Source organism: Suncus etruscus, chromosome 5 (genome assembly GCF_024139225.1).
Source record: "Suncus etruscus isolate mSunEtr1 chromosome 5, mSunEtr1.pri.cur, whole genome shotgun sequence".
NCBI lineage: Eukaryota > Metazoa > Chordata > Mammalia > Eulipotyphla > Soricidae > Suncus > Suncus etruscus.
The window spans coordinates 75,916,022-75,941,352 of record NC_064852.1 but is presented as its reverse complement, the minus strand read 5'-3'; the positions used below and the strand labels follow the sequence as shown (position 1 = coordinate 75,941,352).

At 35.1% G+C, this 25,331-nt stretch overlaps 1 protein-coding gene across 1 annotated transcript in view; it reads left to right on the top strand.

The window, feature by feature from the left end:
- The window catches only part of BAZ2B (bromodomain adjacent to zinc finger domain 2B), a 200,794-nt gene that overhangs the window by 153,628 nt on the left and 21,835 nt on the right, over positions 1-25,331 (top strand). The window contains exons 21-31 of the mRNA XM_049773091.1: positions 1,047-1,187; positions 2,094-2,348; positions 4,188-4,402; positions 5,842-5,916; positions 6,708-6,951; positions 15,592-15,654; positions 17,750-17,894; positions 21,695-22,347; positions 22,751-23,024; positions 23,414-23,569; positions 23,837-23,997. Of these exons, the coding sequence (XP_049629048.1) occupies positions 1,047-1,187; positions 2,094-2,348; positions 4,188-4,402; positions 5,842-5,916; positions 6,708-6,951; positions 15,592-15,654; positions 17,750-17,894; positions 21,695-22,347; positions 22,751-23,024; positions 23,414-23,569; positions 23,837-23,997 (2,382 nt within the window). The remainder of the gene's footprint in view (positions 1-1,046; positions 1,188-2,093; positions 2,349-4,187; positions 4,403-5,841; positions 5,917-6,707; positions 6,952-15,591; positions 15,655-17,749; positions 17,895-21,694; positions 22,348-22,750; positions 23,025-23,413; positions 23,570-23,836; positions 23,998-25,331) is intronic.

The window sequence follows — 25,331 nt, the reverse complement described above, 5'->3', positions numbered from 1 at the left end:
CAAAAATGTCTTCATGGATCAGCAGCCCTGAAATTAAAAGGCAGTATGAAAATGAAAAGCAATTTGGCCATATAATATAAAAGGTCCCTTATAATCTGGTCTCTGACTCTGTCATAATCAGCAGTTACCCAACTGCAAGTAATTCCTAGAGCACACAGTTTCAGAGTTTGTTCTATTCTCTGCTGTCCTCCACTCTTCTCTGTCACAGTCTTGGGTCATGTTCTGACCTAATATAGTAAGCTTTCTTATCAGTGGGAATTAGAATGAAGCTGATTACAATACAAATAAATTGCTTGTTTATTATTATTAAAAGACAGTATGTAATGTGTTAAAAATTGCAGGTAAAATTTGAGAGTGAAGTGTAATTAGTGATAGCGATGGAGGTAGTAGTGATTACTCAGGATTAAGGTTTGTAAGGAAGAAATTACGACCTTTTCCTTATTGGAGTTCATTAATAGAAGGAATTAAATAAGTAAGAGATGTTCTCGTAGCAAAGAGTTTATCTAATCTGCAGAAAGGGGATGTTTGGAAAAGCAGTATCAATTTTATAGTGAGACGTTAAAGGGAGAAGATATCAGTAATCTTTTGACTTAATCATAGGTGTTATTCTAACACTACAGCTAATTCCCCCTGAAAGCACTGTTTTGCAAATTTAAATACCTTTCTATTTTACTGCTATAAATTCTCCCTTGCTTTTTGGTGCTATGTAAAAATTGTATTCCTACTACATACCTTTTTTAAAAAGTATTGAGTTCTCCACATTCTTTTTATATACTTGATTTAATTAATAGATATCATTTTTATAATTTGGGATTAGATTGCATAAATGTTGAATAATTAATAATCTTTTAAATGTTACGCTAGTTATTTGAAGTTCAAAAGGTAAAAATACCAAAAAGTAAAATGAGCCTTTGTTTCGATATAATTTGAAGTCTGTTCCTAACATTCTTAAGAACATGTTTTCCACCCCCCAAAAAGTTAATTCAATGTTTTTGAAGTAAAAATAATGAGTAAGGAGAATATGCAGACATGATTTTCTTTTTAAGGAAAAAGAACGTCTGAAACAAGAAAAACGTGATGAGAAAAGATTAAATAAAGAGCGCAAACTAGAACAACGAAGATTAGAATTAGAAATGGCAAAAGAACTAAAGAAGCCTAATGAAGACATGTGCTTAGCAGACCAAAAGGTAATTAATTTGTCATACAGACTGTTTCATTAATAAATTAATTTTTTTACATATCTTGTGATTCCATTATGAGCTGACATACTATGAGAGCTTTATGTTTTTAGAAAATTTTGAGTCCAGGTCATTCTGAATATCCTCCAATAAGTCTACAGAGAGCTTCCAATGGTAGTTCTAAATATATATGTAGACTACTGTAAATTTTAGTTTGTTTGTCCAGCTCACCAAGCTACGCTTAGGGCTTAACCTCCGCATCTGTGCTGGGAATCAATCTTGGCATAGTTTGGGTGAACATATGTAGTGCTGGAGATACATTTCTGGTTGGCTTTGTGCAAAGAAATCTCCTTAAACTTTTTAACTTAAACACACATACTGATGATGTCCTACCTAAGAGACTCTGGCACTTCAGAAAAGAAAAGAATAAAAGAAAGAAATGTGTCCAGAGAAATTAATTCATTTATGTTTTCTTTTGTGCCTCACATATACATTATATAACAAAATTTCATAAAACCAGAAATTTGAAAGCAGCCACATGTTCTTGGCTGGAAACCAGCATGATTTCACATATTTTTAATTGAAGTTTATTGTTGAACTATTTTTAAGATGGTATTTCTAGAAAAATATATGAATAATGTATATGATCACCATAATAAAATAATATTTGGTATTACATTTGACTAGTAGCATCTATATTTATATAAATGCCACGTTAGTCAGATTTACAAATAATGACTGTTGTTCTATTGACCCTCTGTAGAGCATTTAAGCACACTTGACATAGCCTGTTATCCATGTAATTATAGCCACATAATTTATTTCTTTTGATAGTAACCTATTTTACTTCTGAAAAATGAAATAATTTAAAATTTATTTTTACTCCATTTGTGCATATTTGTTCTTTATTTTCAGCCTTTGCCAGAGTTGCCTCGTATTCCAGGACTTGTTCTCTCTGGAAGTACATTTTCAGACTGTCTCATGGTGGTACAGTTCTTAAGAAACTTTGGTAAAGTTTTGGGCTTTGATGTGAATATTGATGTTCCAAACCTCAGTGTTCTTCAGGAGGGATTGCTAAATATAGGGGACAGCATGGGTGAAGTTCAAGACTTGCTTGTGAGGCTCCTCTCAGCTGCTGTGTGTGATCCAGGTCTAATTACAGGATACAAGGTAAAATACTTCTATAAACATTTTATTGCACTTTTATTTAGGCTTTTGAAGGTTTTTCAATATAGTGTTTTACTAGTGTAGAAACTAGCTACAGATTATAGCTGGTACAAAGGTAGAAAAACCTAATGTGATCTTTTTTCTTGTAGCTTTAGGCTTTAAAAGAAACAAACAAGTTCTATTAAGGAAAATGTACACAAATGATATTCCACAAAACTTATAATTTTTAAAGCAGTTAGAGCCTTTTCAATTATACTGTGTAGGCCCTGGGTAGTCATTATTAGTAACAATACTAGCAACAAGATAGTCAAAGCCCTTATAGACTAACATGTTAAGATTCCTCACTTTTTATAAATGTATGTTTTATTTTGCTTTTCTGTTGAAAAAGCTTCCTTGCTTTTTGGATCTACACAATTGTGTTAATGCTGCTACCTTTATTTTACCAATTTTTAGTTGCCTGCATGACAAGGATTGATAGTCACTAAATTTAAATTTATCTTAATTCTAGTTAAAATACACACGTTAGTCATAGAGAAGCTTCCAGTATTTGAATTGATTTTTTAATTTTATTTTCTGGTTCATTCATTATATCAGGCAGTAGGGCAGGAGAGTTAGTGTAATAGGTTAGACATATGTATAGTGAAGGCCCAGGTTCAATCCCTTGTACCACTTGGTCCACTGCAGGGAGCATCTGCCCCTGCCCCCAGAAAACCCTGGAAGTATCCCCTGAGCACTGCTAGATGTGACCCCAAAACAAAACATTACACCAGGCACTAACTTAACTCATAATAATGCTCTTGAATGTTCTTGCCCACCTCTTCACTTCTCTGGTAAGAAATTCTAAAGCCTGGTAAAGCTTAGCCTAGTTTCTATAGCCAAATAAGTCATGATGGATTTCTATGTCTATCTCCCTAATTTATTTTTTGTTGTTCTCTGATTTTTGGTTGCTTGATCTGTCCTCGTTTTTGAAGGTCACATTTGACAATACTTGAGGGACATTCCTGGCAACGATTGGGGTACATTGTTGGTTGCGGGGGGCATGAAAGATTGTATTATTGAGGACTGGACATGGGCTTCTGCAAAACATGTGTTCTGCCCACTGATTTATTTCTCTAGTCCCTCTCCTAATTTTTTTTTTCTTTTTTGGTTTTTGAGTCACACCCAGCAGCGCTTAAGGGTTACTTCTGGCTCTATGCTCAGAAATCACTTCTGGCAGGCTCGGGGGACCAGATGGGAGGCCAGGATTCAAACCACTGTCCTTTTGCATGCAAGGCAAATGCCTTACCTCCATGCTATCTCTCTAGCTCCCCTCTCCTAACTTTTAACCCGTGGTTTGAAGAAGGAGCAGCAATATACAAGTACTTGAGTACTTATTGCTTTTTTTTTTTCTTTTATACTGGGGATTGCCCTCCCATGTGCAGGGCTTCATTAATGCAAGTTTTATACTATACTACTGAGCTATATCTCTGGTCCTGTTTCTGCTTCTTATCTATATTTTATCTTCACTTCAATAGAAATGTGGGGAATGCAGAGTATAGAAACTAAGAGAAATCTCTTTGTCAATATTGTCTTGATCAAGACTTCATTAACTTTTCTACTTAGGACCTCTTTTTGACTGATATATTTTTTACAGGATCCTAGGTATATGATTATCTAAATTATAAATGAAACTCAAGTATTTACTGACAATAAATAACAAAAACTTTAAAGCTCCTCATTTTAGTAACCTGATTTCATGTGGGATCTCATTTTTGTGCCAACCATCTAATATTTTAGAACATTACTACTTTCACATGCAAGGAGGTTATGAGCAATAGTGATAAAAATGCTGAATTTTTATAGGCCAAAACTGCGCTTGGAGAACATTTGCTGAATGTTGGTGTGAATCGGGACAATGTTTCCGAGATTTTGCAGATTTTTATGGAATCCCACTGTGGACAAACTGAGCTTACTGAAAGTCTGAAGACCAAAGCTTTTCAGGCTCACACTCCAGCACAGAAAGCCTCTGTCCTGGCTTTCCTGATCAATGAATTGGCATGCAGTAAGAGTGTGGTAAGGTAAGTATATACCCAGATTGATCTGGTGATTCTTCTCTTTTAAATGTTTATTAATCACAATATATATCACTTGCTTAGAGAAATTACAGATGCTACGTACTGGCACAAAGAAAATAATGACTGTTTGGGCTAAAGGAATAGCACAATGATTAGGGCACTTGCCTTGCACAAGGCCCATCTGAGTTCGATCCCTGGCATCCCTTATGGTCCCCTGAGCCCACCAGGAGTGATATCTGAGCACAAGTAGTAGTAACCCCTGAGTACTACCAGGTATGGCCCAATAACAACAATAGCAAAAAGAAGACTGTTTGAAGAAGACTACTGCTACTATTGCTTTATTTCTTTGCAGTGTATTGAAAAAAAAAAGGGTCAGTGAGCTAATATAACAGGGATAGTGCTTGCCTTCAAAAGAAAATTGGCTTTTAATGTAATAATAAGACTTTATGGCCTGTTTTTCTCATTGAATAATATTATTGTTTGTATACTGAAATGAAAATTTCTGTTTTTCTAGTGGTGCTAGTATCCATTGCCATTTCAGAAATCCACAATTTTGTCTTCCTTTATATCTTTTCAGGATAGGTGACAATTGATTTTCATAGTAGCTATTCATGTAACTATACAGCTACTTCTTATTTCATTATGTGCTAACACAACCTTGATATTATTATCATTTATTAATTTGTACTTTTTGAAAGTAGTTGATCTTATTTAAGAGTCAAAGTTAGTCTCTCACTTTACTTTTCTCAAAAACTGTTAAAAGAAAAATGGGGGACCAGAGCAATAGCACAGTGGTAGGGCTTTTGCCTTGCATATGTCTGACCCGGGATGGATCTTGGTTCGATCCCCGGCATCTCATATGGTCCCCCAAGCCAGGAGCGATTTCTGAGCGCATAATTAGTCTTTTATACCATAAGATGCACACACATACCCCAGACGGAAGAAAATGTCTGTGCATCTTATGGAGCAAATGCTGACTCTCTAGCAATGAGGAGTTTGTGGGGTTCTCAGGAAACTAGAAGAGTACTCGAAACTTAAACTCTTTCCATTTGTTAATGACAGTCATAATGATTCTTAATATGTTGACCACTGTTCTTTTTTTTTTTTTTTTTACTTTTCTTTCTCCCACGCTGCACCCAACTACCACTGTTCATTTAACATGGTTCAAATACTGTTCTGTTATAGTTTTTCAAATATTTTAATACATCATTTCCTTTAGAATTTTTTTCTTGTTTTCCTCACATAAAAACTATGTGTGCCTTATGGTCCGGTGCATCTTATAGGGTGAAAAATATGGTAACTTTTATAAATATAATTTTATTTGCTTTTGCTACTCGTTAACAAATATCATTTTTACTTAGCAAAAATATAACAATTTGCTTTCCAAAATGCATTTCCTCATAGATTAATTTATGCCTCCTCACAAATTTTTGCCTTGGCAGTGAGATTGACAAGAATATTGATTACATGTCAAACTTGAGGAGAGATAAATGGATGGTAGAAGGTAAACTTCGCAAGTAAGTCCTGTTCTATTAAAATTAATAGTTTTCTCTCTGTACAAGTTCTCCTGTAAAATATAGATTGCAAAGATAAAATTTAAACTGTATTTTGTCTTAATAAGGAAAGTTGAAGATTAAGATGAGAAGTAAAATTAACAAAATTTGCAAAAGGACAAAGATTCGTATATGTTTCAAAATTAGAAGAAACTCTATTTATCTTTTTTTATTTATTTATTTTTATCTTCTTTTAAATAAGTAAAGCTATCAGGTTTTCTAAGATTGTTGTTGCTCTCATTACGTTTTCTCATAAAAGAATACTGTTTGAACTCTCCTTTTTCCCCTAAATTGCTTTCTAATTAAAGTTTGCTTTCATAGAGATTCTAATATATCCAAACATATTCAGCATTAAAACTTAATTTGCTTCTTGTAAGGAAACACAGTGCTGAAATTATTCAACTTCTGTGTGAAAGGCTAGTTTCTTTGTGTCAATATGAATTAAAATGTATTTATTCTGATCAGATAGGATAAGAAACTATCACCTGGCTATTGCTAGACATAAAATTGTTTTGTTATATAATTATTATTGTTTAAAATATGTTTCAGTTCCAACAAAATATCCAGAATTATTGTTGAAAGGTGTAATGTAATTCCTAGAAACGTTTAAGAGAATTTAGTGATTATTTTTATTGTCATCAATTGATTTCTTCAGAAGACATAGGTATATTTTCCTCACACTCTCAATATACTCTTTCAAAAGTATAGAAAGAAGCCTTTCATCCATATCATTTATTTGTTTTCATATTTTCAAGACTCAGAATTATTCATGCTAAGAAAACAGGCAAAAGAGACACTTCAGGTGGCATTGATATTGGAGAAGAGCAACATCCATTGGGCACGCCTACTCCAGGCCGGAAGCGAAGAAGAAAAGGAGGAGACAGTGACTATGATGATGATGATGACGAAGACAGTGATGACCAAGCTGATGAAGATGAGGAGGATGAAGAAGATAAAGACGACAAGAAAGGAAAAAAGCCTGATATCTGTGAAGATGAGGTAATCAAATTCACATTGACTTGAATCTTTCATTAAGGCTGAATAGAGTGTTAAAAATAACAGCATTTGGGGGGAGGGGCAGAAACAGAGCACAGTGGTAGGGCATTTGCTTTGCATGCGGCTAACCCAGGACAGACCTGGGTTTGATTCCGGCATCCAAAATGGTCCCCCGACTCTGCCAGGTGTGATTTCTGAGTGCAGAGCCAGGAGTAACCCCTGAGCACCACCCTGTGTGGCCCCAAAACAAAACAAACAAAACCCAGCATTTTTGAGTCAAAATAACTTCTGCTTGAATTCTACTTTGAAACTTGCCTCAGTTTCTTCATCTGATGCTTAGGTAAATATTGAATAGAATGACTGCAAATATAAACTACTTGTATTAAATTAAAGAAATTTTTCCTTATACAGAATTACTTGTAACTTTTTCCAAAGATCTACACAGATTCTTAGCTCTTCCTTTTGGTTTTATCAACATATTATCTTATATTACTATAAATTTCATGCCTTACAAGTATTGTTCATTTTAACAAAATGTCAAACACTTGTTCATTGTTTACCTTAACTCTTGGCACATTGGAACAAAAATGAATAAGACACTAATAGTCCTCTTGCAATTTATAACCTCACTTAGAAAAACTTGCAGTAAAAAATAGAATGTGTGGTATTTCTGCCTTGATAGTAGTAGTTTAATTTTGCTGGGCAGGTAGAAATGAAGGATGGTTAACCTTTCTGAGGAATAAATTTTCACAAAAGATTTCGAGGACACAAAAGCTGAGATGATAAGCAGGTCTGAGTGCTAACTGGGAAAGATTATGATAAAATGTTTGCAGCAAAGAGAACAGTATGAACAAGGACACAAGCATAAAAATGCTCTACATTTTATGGGACTTAAACTGTTTTATTATTATTAATAGAGCACCTCATGTGCAAGTTATGACTCAGAAATTTTTACTTTTTGGTGGTAGGAAGCCTTTGTAAGTTTCTAAGCAAGGAAATGACAGACTTCAGTTTTTTAAGTAATTATTTATCAGCTGTATAGAAGCTAGAAATTGGGAATAGGTAAGAATATAGGTGGGAAGATGAGTAAAAAAAAATATTACAGTAGGGACCTGACAGTGGATAGGATGCTTGCCTTGCATGCTGCCTAGTCAGGTTCTGTCCCCAGCAGCCCATATTTTCCCCCAAGCCTAACAGGAGTAATCCATAAAATGAATTAAGAGTAACCTCTGAGGATCAACAGGTGTGGCCCAGAAATGAAAGAAGGAAGAAAAAAAGGAGGAAGGAGAGTGTGAGGGTTATTTTGGAACTGGAGAGAGAGTATAGGGCACTTGCCAAGGATGTGACCAACAGTAACCCCTGAGCTAGGTGTGGCCAAAAATAAGTTGGGGGAAAAAAAAAGAAATACTACGGTGCTTTACATGAATTGTGATGTGTCTCAAATTTGCAGTGGTAGTTACATGAAGCAAAATTGTCAATCAATAGAATAATAAGCAGTATTTAAAGACAGATTTATAGGTCAAGGAGGCAGGATATATTTGAATACCATTTGTCTTGATTCTGTTAACTTAGATAGGGAAGAATCTTGAAGTTCAATGTCACATAAATAGCTACAGAAAGTAGGTGAATAGGAAATGTATCATTGAAGACAGAAAATGATAGCAGATTTCTTTGAGCATGTTGAATTTGAGTTGCCTCTATAAAATTTCAATTGAATTTAAAATTTTGAAACCTGACTAGGTTCAGTCATGAAAATAAAGACCTAAGAACTTAAAAGAGTAGTTTAAAATCTTTAGGTGGATAAATTTGTATAGATGGGTTGCTTCTGTGAATAGTGAGTTGAAATTTGAACTCCAGGAAATGCCAGTATTTAATGCCAGGATGGGACCAGAAAGATAATACAGTGGATAGGATGCATTTTTTGCCTGTGGCTAACCCAGGATCAGTTTTTAGCATCACATAAGGTCCCCAAGCCTGCTCAACATAATCCCTGAGCAAGCTAAGTGTGACCCAAAACCAAAAGGAAGAAAGATAAAAATAATGGAAGAAAGAAAGAAAAGAAACAAAACCAGAAGTCTTTCTAATGAAGAACAAAGAATCACTTTCAAATTTATTGATTTACTAGGAAGACACAGAGAACTTCAAGTAATGTTATGACTGAACTATTTCTTTGAAAAGAAACAAAGCAAGCACCGGAGAGATAGATATCATAATGGTTTAAGCATTTAATTTCAACTGGCTGACTCTGATTCAATGTGCTCAGCACCACATTTGTTCTTCCTGAGCACCACCAGCAGAGTGGTCCTTGAACACCGAGCCAGAGTCAACCCTGAGCATAGACAAGTATGGCCTGAAAACCAAAAATTAAAAAAAAGTCAAGTCAAAATGAGCAGAACTGTAGAAGAAATGAGGTTTGTGCTTCTAAGAGTAGTCTTTTCTCAAAGGAGTCACATAAGATGAACTTAATTTCCTAGCAATGAATTGTAGCATCTATGAAATTTTGTGACTTAAGAAAGCTTATTAAAGATTCAGTGCCCTTTTTATCATTAGAGGGTTTTTGTGAGAAGTAGTCACTCAGGCACCTCTGTATAGCATTCTACGCTCTCAGGGAAAAAAAAAAGTGCATTATTAGAACAGTTTTATTTAGGTCTAGTGAATCAGTCTCACTATATAGAGTTTCTAGACACCGGTCAACCTCAAAGCAGATATTTCAAATAATTGAAAAAAAATAGCAGTCATACTGTGGTATTATTTTCTATACATGCTGCAAAATAAAAATTAAAAAAAAAAAGGTGAACTTTTCAGAAAAGAATCCTAAATGGGTTTAAAGCAGCATGAGTCTGATGTGATAACCACTGAAAGTGCTTATTGTACTTCCTAACAAGAAGGTTATTGTTAACCAATGCCAGCGCACTGTCATAGAGAGATTCAATTAAAAGCCCTGCCGTGATTGGTTAAAGACAATAGAAAGTAAGAAAGCGAAGATGATTGCTTAAACGTTCTGCCTTAGATGAAAGGGCACTTTTTAGTCAAAGGGAGGACTGAAACTGAGTATTTTTTATATTCCAAAAACATGAGATACAGTTATGTCAATAAAATAAGAAATGGAAATTAAAGATTAAAAGATGGGGAGAGAGAGCAGACTTGACTCAATGTTAAATTCTCAAGGAGAGAGGAGAAATGGAGAGAATAAATTAGGATGGTTGAAGCTTTTGTTTGTTTTCCTTTGAAGAGTAAGTTAAAGAATTTTTTTTAAAGTTATAGAGGAGGTAGTATTTGTATATGTGTTTATTAGAAGCTCCCATTAACCATGGAATTAGACATGTGCAAAAGAGAGGTATAAATGGAAACTTGTCTTCTACAAGAAAAGAACACCTAGACACCTAGAAAAGATTGACAGCTTATGACCTTCTAACCTCAAGATCAAAAGAATTTAAGAACAAATTTAGAACTTTCTTTTTTTTATAAGTATATTAATTGAATCACCGTGAGATACACAGTTACAATGTTATTCATGATTTAGTTTGAGCTTCAGCCATACAATGTCCAACACCCTTGCCTTCACCAGAGTATATTCCCACCATCAGTGTCTCTCTCCAGTTTGCAATCACACTCCCCGCTGCAGTTTTAGGAGTGAAGCTTGAGTACAAAGCCAGGAATAAAGCCTGAGCACACCAGATGTGGCCAACATCCCCACATACCCCTCACCCCCGACAAATAGTTTCCTTTCTTGTGTAAGCTTGATATTGGGAGAGAGGTAAAGAGACATATTGGCATAAATTATTTGATGGAATATATGAAAATAATATCCAATCAAGATCAGTGATAGCATTGCTGAATCAAACTGTTAAGCTGGATCATGATGCAAAATAGTCTATATGATCACACCCTACACAATTATCTTATATAAAAAATAGCATAATGTGGGGCCAGAGAGATAGCATGGAAGTAAGGCATTTGCCTTTCATGCAGAAGGTCATTGGTCCGAATCCGGCAGCCCATAAGGTCCCCGGAGCCTGCCAGGAGTGGTTTCTGAGTTTGGAGCCAGGAGTAACCTCTGAGCGCTGCCGGGTGTGACCCAAAACCAAAAAAACAGCATAATGTAATGTTTACATTCATTTACCCAACATTATCTTTTAAAACAGAAGAGTCACCGAGGTTCTTATTTTCATTTGACAAGGCAAACCCCAAAGTACTCAGATCAATCCTAGTTCTCCTACAAGCAAAGCAGCACAGCAGCCCTTTGAGCCACCTCTTCTGCCTGACCTTTTCTAGCTTTAAGATAATCAAGGGACTAGAGAGATATCATGGAGGTAGGGCAAATGCCCTAACATCCAGAAGGTCAGTGGTTCGAATCCTGGCATCCCATATGGTTCCCTGAGCCCGCCAGGAGCGATTTTTGAGCATAGAGCCAGGAGTAATTCCTAAGTGTTGCTGGGTGTGACCCTTCCAAAAAAAAAAAAAATCAATCTGAAAAAGAGACTGCGTTGTTCTTTACAGAAATAAATTACTCTATAGGGTACTTTTGAAACCACTTGTTTATTAATTGTCATTCTATGACAAATTATATAAGGGTGTGTAATTTGGGAATTATAATCGTAATTACCCAAACAAGATTCATTTAGTAAGCAATTTGCTTCAGTTTGCCAAGTGAAGTTTTTCCATAAGAGGAATTAAGCCTTTCTGACCAGTTCTAATCACCCTTTTACAGATTTAGCCTTCCTTTTTAACATTTAATTTTATAATTACTTTAAAGTGTTAACTTGCAAATTTGATGTTCATATTGGGATATCAATATTATTATTCTAGGTAGTTATCTCATTAGACTAGAATTTATTTACATAAATATTTGGATTCTTTTCCACAGACTTCTTTCACATAAAAGTTTAGCAAAGCATACTTTTTTTTTGGTTGGGGGTGAATTTTAGAGTCACACCCATTAATGTTAATTGTCAACTCCGGCTTTGAGCTTATGGATCACTCCTGGCTATCCTGGGAAATCATATATAGTTCAGTGGATCAGAGTTTAGTGAGACACATGTAAAGCCAATGTCTTAGCCCCTGTATTATCTTTGTAGACCTAAAGACATTTAATAATAATAAATGTTTTAGGAACTAAAAAGCCAAATTACCTTTATAACAAAAAATTATTTGAGTTATTATTTATAATAAACAAATGTTATGATCATTATCAATACACTATACAAGTAAATATTTTAGCTATTTAGTAAACTTAATATATAGGTACATTATTTCTCAAAAAACAGATTTGTCTCTTTTGGGGATTTGACATGGGAGGGTGTTTGGACCATATCCAGTGTTGCTCAGAGATCACTCTTACCAGTGCTCTGGAATTCATATATAGTGCCAGGGATAAAACCAGGCTTAGCCAAGTACAGTCACCTTAATTCCTATACTATATCTAAGGCCCCAGATTGGCCTTTTGATTCAGATATAGGTAAAAATACCTTCTGATGTACTCTATAAAGTTTTATTTGCAGAGATCCTTTCCTTAAGATACATATGATCCCTTTCAGTTGAAAGATACTACTGCCCTTGACTAGTTCTTAACTTTTTGTCTTAAAGATGATTCCCTCAGGCCTGGAGAGATAGCACAGTGGCGTTTGCCTTGCAGGCAGCCGATCCAAGACCAAAGGTGGTTGGTTCGAATCCCGGTGTCCCATATGGTCCCCTGTGCCTGCCAGGAGCTATTTCTGAGCAGACAGCCAGGTGTAACCCCTGAGCACCCCCGGGTGTCACCCCCTCCCAAAAAAAGATGATTCCCTCTTCTCCTTACTCTTCATTCTTTCAACACATTATCCTTCCCTAACAGTTAGTTTGTATTGAGCTCTATGTACAATTAAACTTGCACGTTAGTGGGGCCAGACCACTAGCACAGCAGAGAGGGCATTTGCCTTTCATGTGGCTAACCCAGGATCTATCTCCAGCATCCCATATGGTCCTCTGAGCCTACCTGGAGTGATTCCTGAGTGCAGAGTCAGGAGTAACCCCTTAGTGCCATCAGGTGTAGTTCCCCAAACAAACAAAAAATCTTGTAATTTGGCATATTAGAAATTAGTTACATAGACTAGACTGACATACAGGCAGGAGCATAAAGTGGTTTTCCTTTTGGGTCAAGAAATCATAAAGAACCCTGGCAGGGATAGATTCTGTATTTTGGTTTAGCCTTTTCCACTGGTGTTTTAAATTCTTTTGTGTTTATGAAAGGATTGCTAGACAAAACTCCTTTAGTAAATATATTAACTTTTCTTCATAGGAAGTCTTAGAAATATAGGTAATTTGGATGATATATGGCTACTTTGATATTTTACTCAAATAATTATTGATTGAATTTATCTTTTTGCATAAATAAATTAGCAAGTATTTAAGTGTACTGAATCTTCTTGGGTTTTTGTTGTTGTTGTTGCTTTTTGTGTGTTTTTTGTTGTTGTTGTTGTTGTTTTTGGATCATACCCACCAGTGCTCAGGGGTTACTCCTGAAATTGCTCAGAAATTGCTCCTGGCAGGCTCAGGGAACCATATGGGATGCTGGGGTTCAAACCACCATCCTTCTGCATGCAAGGCAAACACCCTACGTCCATGCTATCTCTCTGGCCCTCTTCTTTTTTTTTTAATTGTTTAGGTAACTGAATCTTCTTAATAATCTACAATTTATAATAAATAATTGTACATTATTTATTTACAATAAATAATACAACAGATATTATGTTGGCCTTGTATGTGGCCAATCCAGATTAAATCCCGACACCCACATGGTCTGCCAAGCCCCACAAGTAGTGATCCCTGAGCCAAGAGCTAGAAATATTCCCTGAGCACACTGAATATAACCCAAAAGACAAAAAAAAATACTGGCACATCTTTATTTGGGGGTATTCCATATAAAAATTTTTTCTTTTACTTTATGTTTACTTTCAGCCTTTTCCCCTATGGAGAAGAAGCCCACATTCTTTCTCTTACATACTTCTCTTACTCTTTCTCTTACCCTCTATCTTTCTCCTTCTCTTCCTCTCTCTCCCTCCCCCCCTCTCTCTCTCATACACACACACACACACACACACACACACACACACACACACACACCTACCTCAGTATAATCCCTAAATAAAACTTTTATTGCAATAGTAATAATAAAATTATTATAAAAGGGGCTGGAGCAGTGATGCAAAACAGTAAGGCATCTGTCTTGCGTGCACTAGCTGACGAACCGCAGTTCAATCTCCCGGCATCCCATATGGTCTCTCAAGCCAGGACACCCCTGAGCGTCACTGGGTGTGGCCCAAAAATGAACAAACAAACAAATAATAAATAAAATTATTATAAAAGCAAGAATCTTGTTGGAGATTTCTCTTACCAGTATATTCTAAGAACTGCTAGTTATGTTCGTCTATTATTTATCCACACAGGAATGATGTTATTAACAATTTCATCCAGATCTTCAATATCAGATTTTCCTTGTAAAACATATAATTTGGGATTGTTTTCTTACTTTAATTATTTAGAATAATGTAAATTTATTTTTTATGAAAATTAGTACTATGGTAATAAGAACTCTCTTTATATTTTAACTTCAGTATTTTTTTTCTGGATTTTGGGTCACACCCAGCAGCGCTCAGGGGTTACTCCTGGCTCTCCACTCAGAAATCCAGAAATCACCCCTGGCAGGCATGAGGGACCATATGGGATACTGGGATTTGAACCATCGTCCTTCTGCATGCAAGGCAAATGTTCTACCTCCATGCTATCTCTCCAGCCCATAACTTCAGTATTTTCAAATTTAGCTTAGCTTCTTTGCTATGTGGCTAGTATTATACTATCTGTTATAATTTATTCCTTTGTCTTTCTTACTGCTTCATATCTAAATTGAAAAATTATATTAAGTTCTATGTAATATTTCTCAAATATATTTTTTCTATTTGATTTATGTTTCCCAAGTAAGATCCATGTCCCTTCTACCTATATTAGTGTGGTGGTCTCTAACATAATTTTCCAGTTCCAAGTTTTTCTCAACTCCTGCATGTCTTGCAGTTGTCATCATATTAGCCCTGGCAAACCACAATTTTAGTGTTTAATGTGTGTCTTTCAAAAGATCACATTTTATCCTGAGTAAACCCTTTACCACTATTGACAATTACGTTTTAATACTTTTCATTTTCACCTTGATTTTTTATGTACTTTTCACATAAAGATATGTAAAAAACTTTGTCTCCAGCCAGAGAGATAGCATGGAGGTTAATGCATTTGCCTTGCATGCAGAAGATCGGTGGTTCAAATCCCAGCATCCCATATGGTCCCCTGAGCCTGCCAGGAGTGATTTCTGAGCATAGAGCCAGAAGTAACCCCTGAGCGCTGCTGGGTGGGATTCCCCCCCCAAAAAAAAAATAAACCAAAAAAAATAAAAAACAACTTTGTCTCAAATTCCTTATCATGACTCATCCATTATTGGCTACACCACACACACACACACACACACACACACACACACACACACACACACACACACGTCTTACTCATTTCCATTCTGCCTGTGCTAGTACCTTACATAAGGCTTTTATTAAATCTTTAGTAATTGAGTGACTAGATCTTAAAAACAAATAAATGAATATTGTATTTTATTAAATACAGGATGAAGGTGACCAGACAGCAAGTGTTGAAGAACTGGAGAAACAGATTGAAAAACTGAGTAAAGTAAGCATTTTTCAGATTGATTTTTATATCTTTTCTTACAGTATTTTAATATTTTGCCTGTATGTCATTTGTTTTTGTCTAGTAAAAAAGTGTTGTTTGTGATTAATTAAAATTAGTATTTCTTGTTCGTTGATTAAATATAAAATATAGAGCTTTGGGTTGGTAGAGGCCTTTCTCCGCCTGTAGCCCCTTGGCCAGCAGGTCTGAAGGTTGCAGGGTAATAGGGAGAGACAGTCAGTAGTTTTATTACACAGCCCTAATTGCCATGTGCATTTCTCCACATGGCTTCTAAGCTAAGCTTTTTTTATGCATCCAGCTGTCCTCCATCCATCCTAGCTGCATCTGCCTCTCTCCACCCCACAACCAGCCCTATTCTTTATTCCCAACAGCATCCCCTCCCCTATGTGAGAGGGACTGACCATCCAGGTGGGATAAACAGGAAGTTGGGGAGGGGTAATACTTGTTCTCATAATTAAATGTTAAAAGTGTGTCTCTTATGACACAGTACTAAATGTAATGTTTTATATCAGTTTATTAGTGAAGTTGATTTTCTTTGAATTTATAAATTAGATTCATGTACTTCTAAAAGTTAGATTTTAGTAGCATTAGTGATGTTTTAAATAAGTCTTTATTTTAAATAAAGGAAAAGGACATGGGGCTGGATCAGTTAGGGTGTTTACCTTGCACACAGCCAGACTTGGGAAGAGTGCCATATGCCCTTCACTCACCCCTGCCAGGAATAATTCCTAAATGTTCTTAAGGACAACCCTTAAGCACTTCCTGATCTGATCCCCCCCAAAAAATCAAAGGAATAGGAGGAGATGCATTCCTTGTGGAGTCACCCACAGACCATTTTGGAATATGTTATTTCTCTTCTTTTATAAGTCTCTCTGTCCCTCTCTCCCTTGCTCATCTTTTTTTTCTTCACTTGTTTCCCTTTTCAGCCTCCTCATTTCTTCCTCAAACTTCATAAACAAAATTATTTTTCTTGGGGCCAGAGAGATAGCACAGCACTAAGGCATTTTGCCTTGCATGTGGCTGACCTGGGACAGACCGGGTTCAATTTCTGGCATTCAATATGATCCCCCGAGCTTGCTGGGAGCTATTTCTGAGCACAAAGTCAGGAGTACCTCCTGAGCATCACCAGATGTGGCCCCAAAACTAATAAATAAATAAATACATTTTTCTTCACACAAAAGGGACAAATTTTTAAGTATTATTAGTTAGATAGAGTACGATGAAGCTATAATGAAAAATGAGATTATATACTTTGCTGCAAATTGGATGGAACTAGAAGGGATCATGCTTAATAAAATTAGCCAGAAGAAAGACAAGCACTTTCTTACTTTACTCCTCATAGTGTAATAAATGAATCAAGGCATAGATAATACAAATTGATAAAAAAAAATTCTCAGTACTCAAGTATAAATTGGAGAGTACCAGATTTGGGGGAGAGGGGAAAGTAAATGGTATGTGACAGGGACAGTGGCTGTGGGGGGGGGGGGGGGTCTTAGGCACTTTGTTGGTGGTAAGTCGAGGTAGCTGTACATCAGGAATATAAATGTTAGCACTATTGTAAAGACAGTGCCTTAAAAGTAATAAATTTGAAAGAGACAAATAATACCTTATACCTAATATTTTGTTAGATTCATAACATTTATTTTTTATTTAGTCCTCTGATGCTTAGATTTACAAGCAAATAAAGATACAGTCAACTTAGTATATATTGTTATACATTACAATCAATAGAATTGAGCTGTTTTGCTTTGAATCAATAAATTAATCATGGTTAATTATCAAGTGTACCACCTGCTTTGCTATAGTATGCTTGGGGAAATTACACTTACATTTTTTTTAATATTCTGCAACAAAAATACACCACTTGTACTTAAAAAAATTCTGTGTATATATAGATGTGTAACTATTAGGCATCTCATATATAATAGTTCTATTGCTATCTTTTTCTAGTAATAAAATTATTCTGCTTTAAAGGTCTAGTAAGTATAAAGTGGCTTGTTTATCAGTTTTGAAATACTTAACTACCATAGTTTAATCATATGCATCTTTTCTTTGAACGTGCATCATTTTTTAACAGCAACAGAGTCAGTACAGAAGGAAGCTCTTTGATGCTTCTCACTCTCTGCGATCTATGATGTTTGGCCAGGATCGATACAGACGCCGATACTGGATTCTTCCACAATGTGGTGGGATTTTTGTAGAAGGCATGGAAAGTGGTGAAGGTAGGAATTATTAATCTAGTACAAATTATCTATGAAACTTTTAATTTATTCTTTTACAATAGTTTATGCTTCTAGAATCAAATTTGATTGTAGGTAAATATTGTAAATCCTGGATTTACATTTCTTTAAATTTATAAATCTTCTTCTGATACTAAATACTTCTTCCTTTTCCATACATTTTCTTCAGTCATCAAATACAAACTACTATTTTTACTTTTATTTTATTTTATTTTGGTTTTTGAGTCACACCTGGCACCGCTCAGGGGTTATTTCTGGCTCTATGCTCAGAAATCGCCCCTGGCAGGCACAGGGGACCATATGGGATGCCGGGATTCGAACCACCAATCTTCTGCATGAAAGGCAAACGCCTTACCGCCATGCTATCTCTCCGGCCCCTATTTTACTTATTAAGGGACATACCTTCCACCTATATTACCTGGCTGCTGCTTCATTTCTCTTCCTTCTCATTGTCAAACTTTCCAGCTTCGTTTACTTATTCTTTAACGTTTATGATTTATTCTTTAATATCTTTGACGCAAGTATTCAAAGGTTGCTTGACACGACTTTTGGATTCTTACAGTAACTTGTTTAAGTCTAAGACCCTTATAATTGAAATTCATCTTGAAATCTTAGGTGCATTTGAAATTCTAGCTATCCCCCCCATTAAACTCCTTACATTATTTAGTTTTGTGTTACTGCACACTTCTTTGTACTTTTAGACTACTTTTGTTGTGGACTGCATTTCTGCTACATTAACTAGCACAATATTTAGTGCATTCATGTGATCAGTTAATAATTTTGATTGAATTTTTCAGAACTGTATGTATGGACATATGCAAAGGTTTGAATTCTTATAGAGCTGAAATATTTTATCAGTGCTTACAATATAAATAATGTCGCATTGTCCTATGGTACTGCATTTAGACAAAAAAAATTTCTCTGTATTTATTTGATACCAACCAGATATCCCTAGGCATTACAGTAATTATATATAAAGCATAATCTTTATTCAGTCACCTACATAATTAAAATAAATTATACAGACCAGTTGTTTTTACTCTTCAGTTTTTCATCAGGAGAACAACATTTTAAGATAAATTTTGGACTTTCAATTTGGTTTAGAGTAGTCTTTGACTCCTTTCATTTAAATATCGTATTAAATATATAATTTTTCTCAACATTATTGTAAGTGGGAAGTAATGTACTAGTTTCAGCTCAGTAAAAATTGGTTAGTTGGTTTGCTCACTATCTTTTTTTATTTTAGTTATATGACAGCCTTTTTTTGTTTGATTTTTGGACAAAGAAAACCAGTTTTCTTTTTCATAGCAAAAACTGGGTTTTTGCTATGCTATGACCAAGAAATACAAAGATGAATGAAAATAAGTGCTGAAGCAATATAGAAAGGAACAAATCAATGAAATATTTATATAATTATTATTATTATAAATCTTAAATTCTGGGGCTGGAGAGATAGCACAGTGGTAGGGCATTTGCACACAGCCAATCTGGGACATACGGTGGTTCAAATCCCAGCATTTCATGTAGTCCCCCCATGCCTGCCAGGAGTGATTTCTGAGCACAGAGCCAGAAGTAACAACTGAGCACCACCAAATGTAACCCCAAAACAAAACAAAAATCTAAATTCTTTAATATTCTTTTAATTATGGGAACTCAGAGGGAAAATATTTAGAAGGAAATAGGTAAGGTTCTAAAGCAAAAGTAACATGTGTGATATAAAGAATATTTATTAATTAATATTTATATTTTTCTCATTTAAATAATATTTCATTATAACATAAGTTTTATGTTACCATCATTGAATATCAACCTTAATATACACTGTATATGACAGTAGTTTTTTAAACGTTTTCAGAATAAGTCCAGCACAAATATTAGTTCTCAATAACTGTGAAATTAAAGAAACTGTGAATGTGGCTATACAGAGTAATTGTGATTCTTTCCCATGATCTTTTCTATGGGAATCTGCAGGCATGCCTAAAGATTATATGAGGCACAAGTTTTTTTTTTTTTACAATTACTTATAAGATTTTCTTTTGTTATTGGTGTTGAACAATTTGATCATGATTTGCCTTGGTGTAATTATCTTCATGTTTCTTTCCCTTGGGTTCATTGAATTTCATGAATGTATGTTTCATCAAATTAGGTCATTTTCAGCCATTTTTTTCTCTTTGTTTATATTTTGGTTTAGTTTGGGATTTGGAGATTTGTCTGTTTATTTACTTTGCAGTGCCAGAAATTGAATCCAAAAACTCACATATGCAAGACATGAGCTCTACGACTGAGTCACAATTTCAGCATTCGAGTGTGTGTGTGTGGGAGGGGATTGATCCTTTCAGATATTGCTATTAAAATTTGTTAGACAGGATTAAAAAGGTTCTCAGTCCAGACTACAGTATTTTTCACTTTATAAGCACACCTGACCATAAGACACACATAGTTTTTAGATGAGGGAAACGAGAAAAAAAAAAAGTCGCAGCAGTCTTAAACATAAGCTCTACATGTGATGGTGAAAGTGTGTTAACCTGATTGCTTGTACTGTGTGATATGTCTGGGTGTAAGACTGTGGATGTCAAGTGGTTAGTATATGTTCTCCTTCCCTGCAATCAGACTTCAGCTCAAGGTGGCATTCGCTCCTTACGACGCAGACATTTTCCCCTCATCTTGCGGGGTGGGGGGTTGTCTTATGGTATGAAAAATACGGTAATTATCTTCTATCTCTGGAGGGAGAAGAACTCTAAAGTCAGTAGTTTCTGTATTTATTTAGTCTACTACTCACTTTTCAGGAAAAAAAAGATCACTTTGTACCCATCCTTTTTTTCCATACCTCATCCAATTTCTTATTGAGTATATACTGAGATGATTAATTCTGAATGAGTTTATTTTATATATTTTATTACTGAATATTTTTCTTTGAATATATATTACCTAGAAATTTATACAGGGTAAGATAGAGTATACTCTATCTTTAAAGTAAGATACTTTAAATATATGAGTTATGTAATATAATATTCATATGAACATACGGGTTAAGGTACTTTCTTTTTACACTGCTGAATCTGATTCATTTCTGGCAAGTTCTCATATTATGTATATAATAGTTTTTTTTCTTTTTCTTTTTTCTTCTTTCATTGTTGTTGCAGTAACCAATGGTCACACAAATGCCAGTGCTTGGTTTTGTGGTGCTTATATGTGAAGTGGTGCTTATACACTCAACTATGTTACTTTCCAGGGATCACACACTTCAAATGCAGTGCTTACATACAGGGAAGGAGGGATAGTGCTCCTAGCCACAATATTCATCTGTCTCTTAGTTGCCATGCTCACTGGGGATCACTGCTGCAGTTGCAGTGCATGCACACATCTGACTATGGCAATTTAGAAAGCAGATGCTTTACTGTGGCACTGTGGATCACAAACAATAGAGCTCAGAGCATGTGGCCAGCATTAATGATTGAACTGGTAGCTTCAGTTTGCAAGGCAAGCACTGTTACCTGTCCTCTGGGACCAAGGATTGTTTGTTTATTTTTAAGTTTTTAGGATTATGTTAATGTATGCATGCATGAAGAAGACTCAGGAGGAATTATACAAAAATGTTACTAATTTTTACAATATGCTAGACTTTTAATAGTTTTAGTCTTCATATTCAAAACATGGAGCATATTAGGTGATTTAGAATTTTAGGATATGTCTGCATTTTGGTTAATACTTAGTAATGAGAATGATTATAATATTGGCTTGATTTGAAGTCACTGCTCTTCATAATACTTTTAACTTTATAGGACTAGAAGAAATTGCAAAAGAAAGAGAAAAACTTAAAAAAGCAGAAAGTATCCAGATCAAAGAAGAAATATTTGAGATACCTGAAGATGCTTTAAATTGCTCAAACACAGATCATTGTGAGCAAAAAGAAGATCCTAAAGAAAAAGATAATACAAATCTCTTTCTTCAGAAACCTGGCTCATTTTCAAAATTAAGCAAGCTTTTAGAAGTAGCCAAGATGCCCCCTGAGCCAGATGTAATGACCTCCAAACCAAATAGTGCTAATGGGTGCACATTGTCTTATCCAAACAGTGGGAAACACTCACTAGGCAGCATTCAATCACCAGTAACACAGAGTAACGTGGAAAAGACAGACTCAAATAATCTGTTTAGTTCTGGCTCAAGTGGTCCAGGGAAGTTCTACAATCCTCTCCCCAATGATCAGCTTTTAAAAACACTAACTGAAAAGAATAGACAATGGTTTAGCCTTTTGCCAAGGACACCTTGTGACGACAGTTCACTTACCCATGCTGATACATCAACTGCCTCTTCAGTGACACCTCATTCTCAGCCACCATCTAAGTCACCTTCACCTGCCCCAGTTCCTCTTCTTGGATCATCTCCTGCTCAGACTCCTGTAGGCCTAAATCCATTTGCTTTATCACCTCTTCAGGTGAGTGCTACTAATTGTAACTCATTTTATGTAACTTGATATAATCATTGACCCTCATGAAGATTTTTGCTCAAGGTGAGTCAATTGAATATTTATGACAGTATTCCTGCCAGTTTGAAAACTGAAAGAGGGTCAGAGTTGCTATCAGCAAGCTTCATCAGAACTGCTAATGTCTATTCTAAGACTAAGACAAAGGGTTCTTTAATTACTTTTGACACATTCCAATTATAGATAGCTAAAAGGGAAATTACTTTGAGGAGCTAATGAAAACATATAATTTGGTCTTGTTATACTTAATTCTAATATAAATGAAAATTATTTTATAACTTTAAAAGTAATTTCCGATCAAATTATTTTGTTTAACCTCTTATGCTGTTTTTTCAATGTTTTGGCTGTTTTACAGATGAAAAGTGGAGTGTCTATGATGGGACTTCAGTTTTGTGGGTGGCCCACTGGCGTGCTTGCCCCCAGTGTTCCATTCACATCACCTTTACCCAGCCTGGGATCAGGGTTGGGATTATCCGAAGGAAATGGTAATTCATTCTTGACTCCCAATGTTGCTTCAAGTAAAAGTGAATCTCCAGTACCACAGAATGAAAAAGCTTCTTTAGCTCAACCTGCGGCTGTTGAAGCAGCAAAGCCAGTAGATTTTCTTAGTCCAAAACCTATTCCAGAAGGTACGTACATTGAGAGCGTTTGTAGCCACTTAATTATTTCATTGTTCTGAACTTATATATTAGAACTAAATATTCGATTGGTTTCTATTTAATTAATCTTTTTATTTGCTTTATACCATTATTGTATACTCAAAACACTTCTCAAAAATATGCATATTTGGGGGCCGGGCGGTGGCGCTAAAGGTAAGGTGCCTGCCTTGCCTGCGCTAACCTTGGACGGACCGCGGTTCGATCCCCCGGCGTCCCATATGGTCCCCCAAGCCAGGAGCAACTTCTGAGCACATAGCCAGGAGTAACCCCTGAGCGTTACTGGGTGTGGCCCAAAAACAAAAAAAAAAAAAAAAAAAAAAAAAAAAAAAAAAAAAATATGCATATTTATCTCAACTTAGAAATGCAGTTTGGTTGGTGGAGAATTATTGACCCAGAGGACCTAAAAGCTTTGCTCAAAGTATTACATCTTCGAGGAATAAGAGAAAAGGCATTACAGAAACAAATTCAGAAGCACTTGGATTATATTACTCAAGCCTGCATCAAGAATAAGGATGGTATGTACCCCAGGAGATATCTGATATCTTGCTTAGTTAATGTTAGATTAATTAGTTTTTTATCTTAAATCATATAGCTTATCGAAATATAATGGATAGTGCTAATAGATATTTATTTCTGTTTCACAAATTTTGTGTTTTTTTTAAAAGAGTTTCTATTTTAAGAGTAGGCAGCTTACATATCATAAGTATGTTTGCATATACCAAATTACTTATATTTATTTCCACTGGGAAATGAAAGTAATTTTAATATTTTTTCAAATGTAGTTGCTATTATTGAATTAAGTGAAAATGAAGAAAACCAAGTAACTCGAGATATTGTAGAGAACTGGTCAGTAGAAGAACAAGCACTGGAAATGGATCTGAGCATCCTTCAACAGGTAGAAGATCTTGAAAGGAGAGTTGCATCAGCAAGTTTGCAAGTAAAGGTAAAATTAGCTTTGAATAAAATCATTTTTAGGATAATGGAGGGTAATAGTATTAATCATTGTTTATGCTAGTCACTCTTCTAAATGCTTTCACTTTATCAAATTTCATTCTAAAAATAACTCTGACTTAATTTCTACTATTTCAAATGTAAGGATCAAGGTTCAAAGTAAGTAATCTGCTAGTGATCATATAGTAAGTGACTAAATGTGGATTCAAAGTCTGTCTGACACTAAAGTCCAGGTTCTTTTTACTAAATCTTGATGCCTCTTTAGTTTTACCAAAACATAATTTTTAGAAGATAACTATTTTTTACTACAAGCAGAATTTCACAGTTTTACCCATGATTAATGAATGCTCTGTTTTATTTATTTATTTTATTTTATTTATTTATTTATTTATTTATTTATTTATTTATTTATTTATTTTTGGTTTTGGGGTCATACCCGGCAGCACTCAGGGGTTACTCCTGGCTCTACGTTCAGAAATCGCTCCTGGCAGGCTCGGGGGACAATATGGGATGCCGGGATTCGAACCGTCATTCTTCTGCATGCAAGGCCAACTCTACCTCTAGGCAATCTCGGCAATCTCTCCGGCCCCTGTTGCTCTGTTTTATTAAACATTCTACTATAGGGTGTTTCATATTAGACAGGAACTATCTTACATATATATATATCATGCTATCAGACTTTTAAATTATGGAATTAGAAATTGGAGAATCTTTTATTATATTTTATATAATTATGATGCTCTCGCACACATACATGCATACCACCATATATATGTAATGTTTTGACTATTTGCTTATTATTATGTCACAGGTAGTGAATCAAACTGTCTTCCAATTGATTAGGCAAAAGGAGGAGCTTCATATTTGTAGAGAATTTTTTATTCTGTAGCCTATATAAAGGTCTTATCAATCAATAAGAAGGTGGAATCTTTAAAAATAAATGGATAATGAGTGTAGACAGACACCTGGAAACATCTTGAAAATATAATTTCTATGTAATTTTATTTGGCATTTCATATTTTATTCTAAATGAGATTTGTACATAATACTAGCTTATCCAAAAATTAAATTTTAACTTATAATTACTTTAATGCTGGCATTAGTAAACTTCTTTGAGGATCTCCAAAAATGTAATTTTCCAGAGCTGTGGAGATGAATCAAATTTCTAGAACACATGGTTTGCATGTGCAAGATCCAGTTTCAGTCTTCAGCATTGTATGTTACCACAACACTGACATAGTCAGGCATGGCCCCCAAAACAAAAGATAACATTTTGTTTTAGAACTAACAAAACATTCCTATTTAATGACAAATTTAATTCATCGG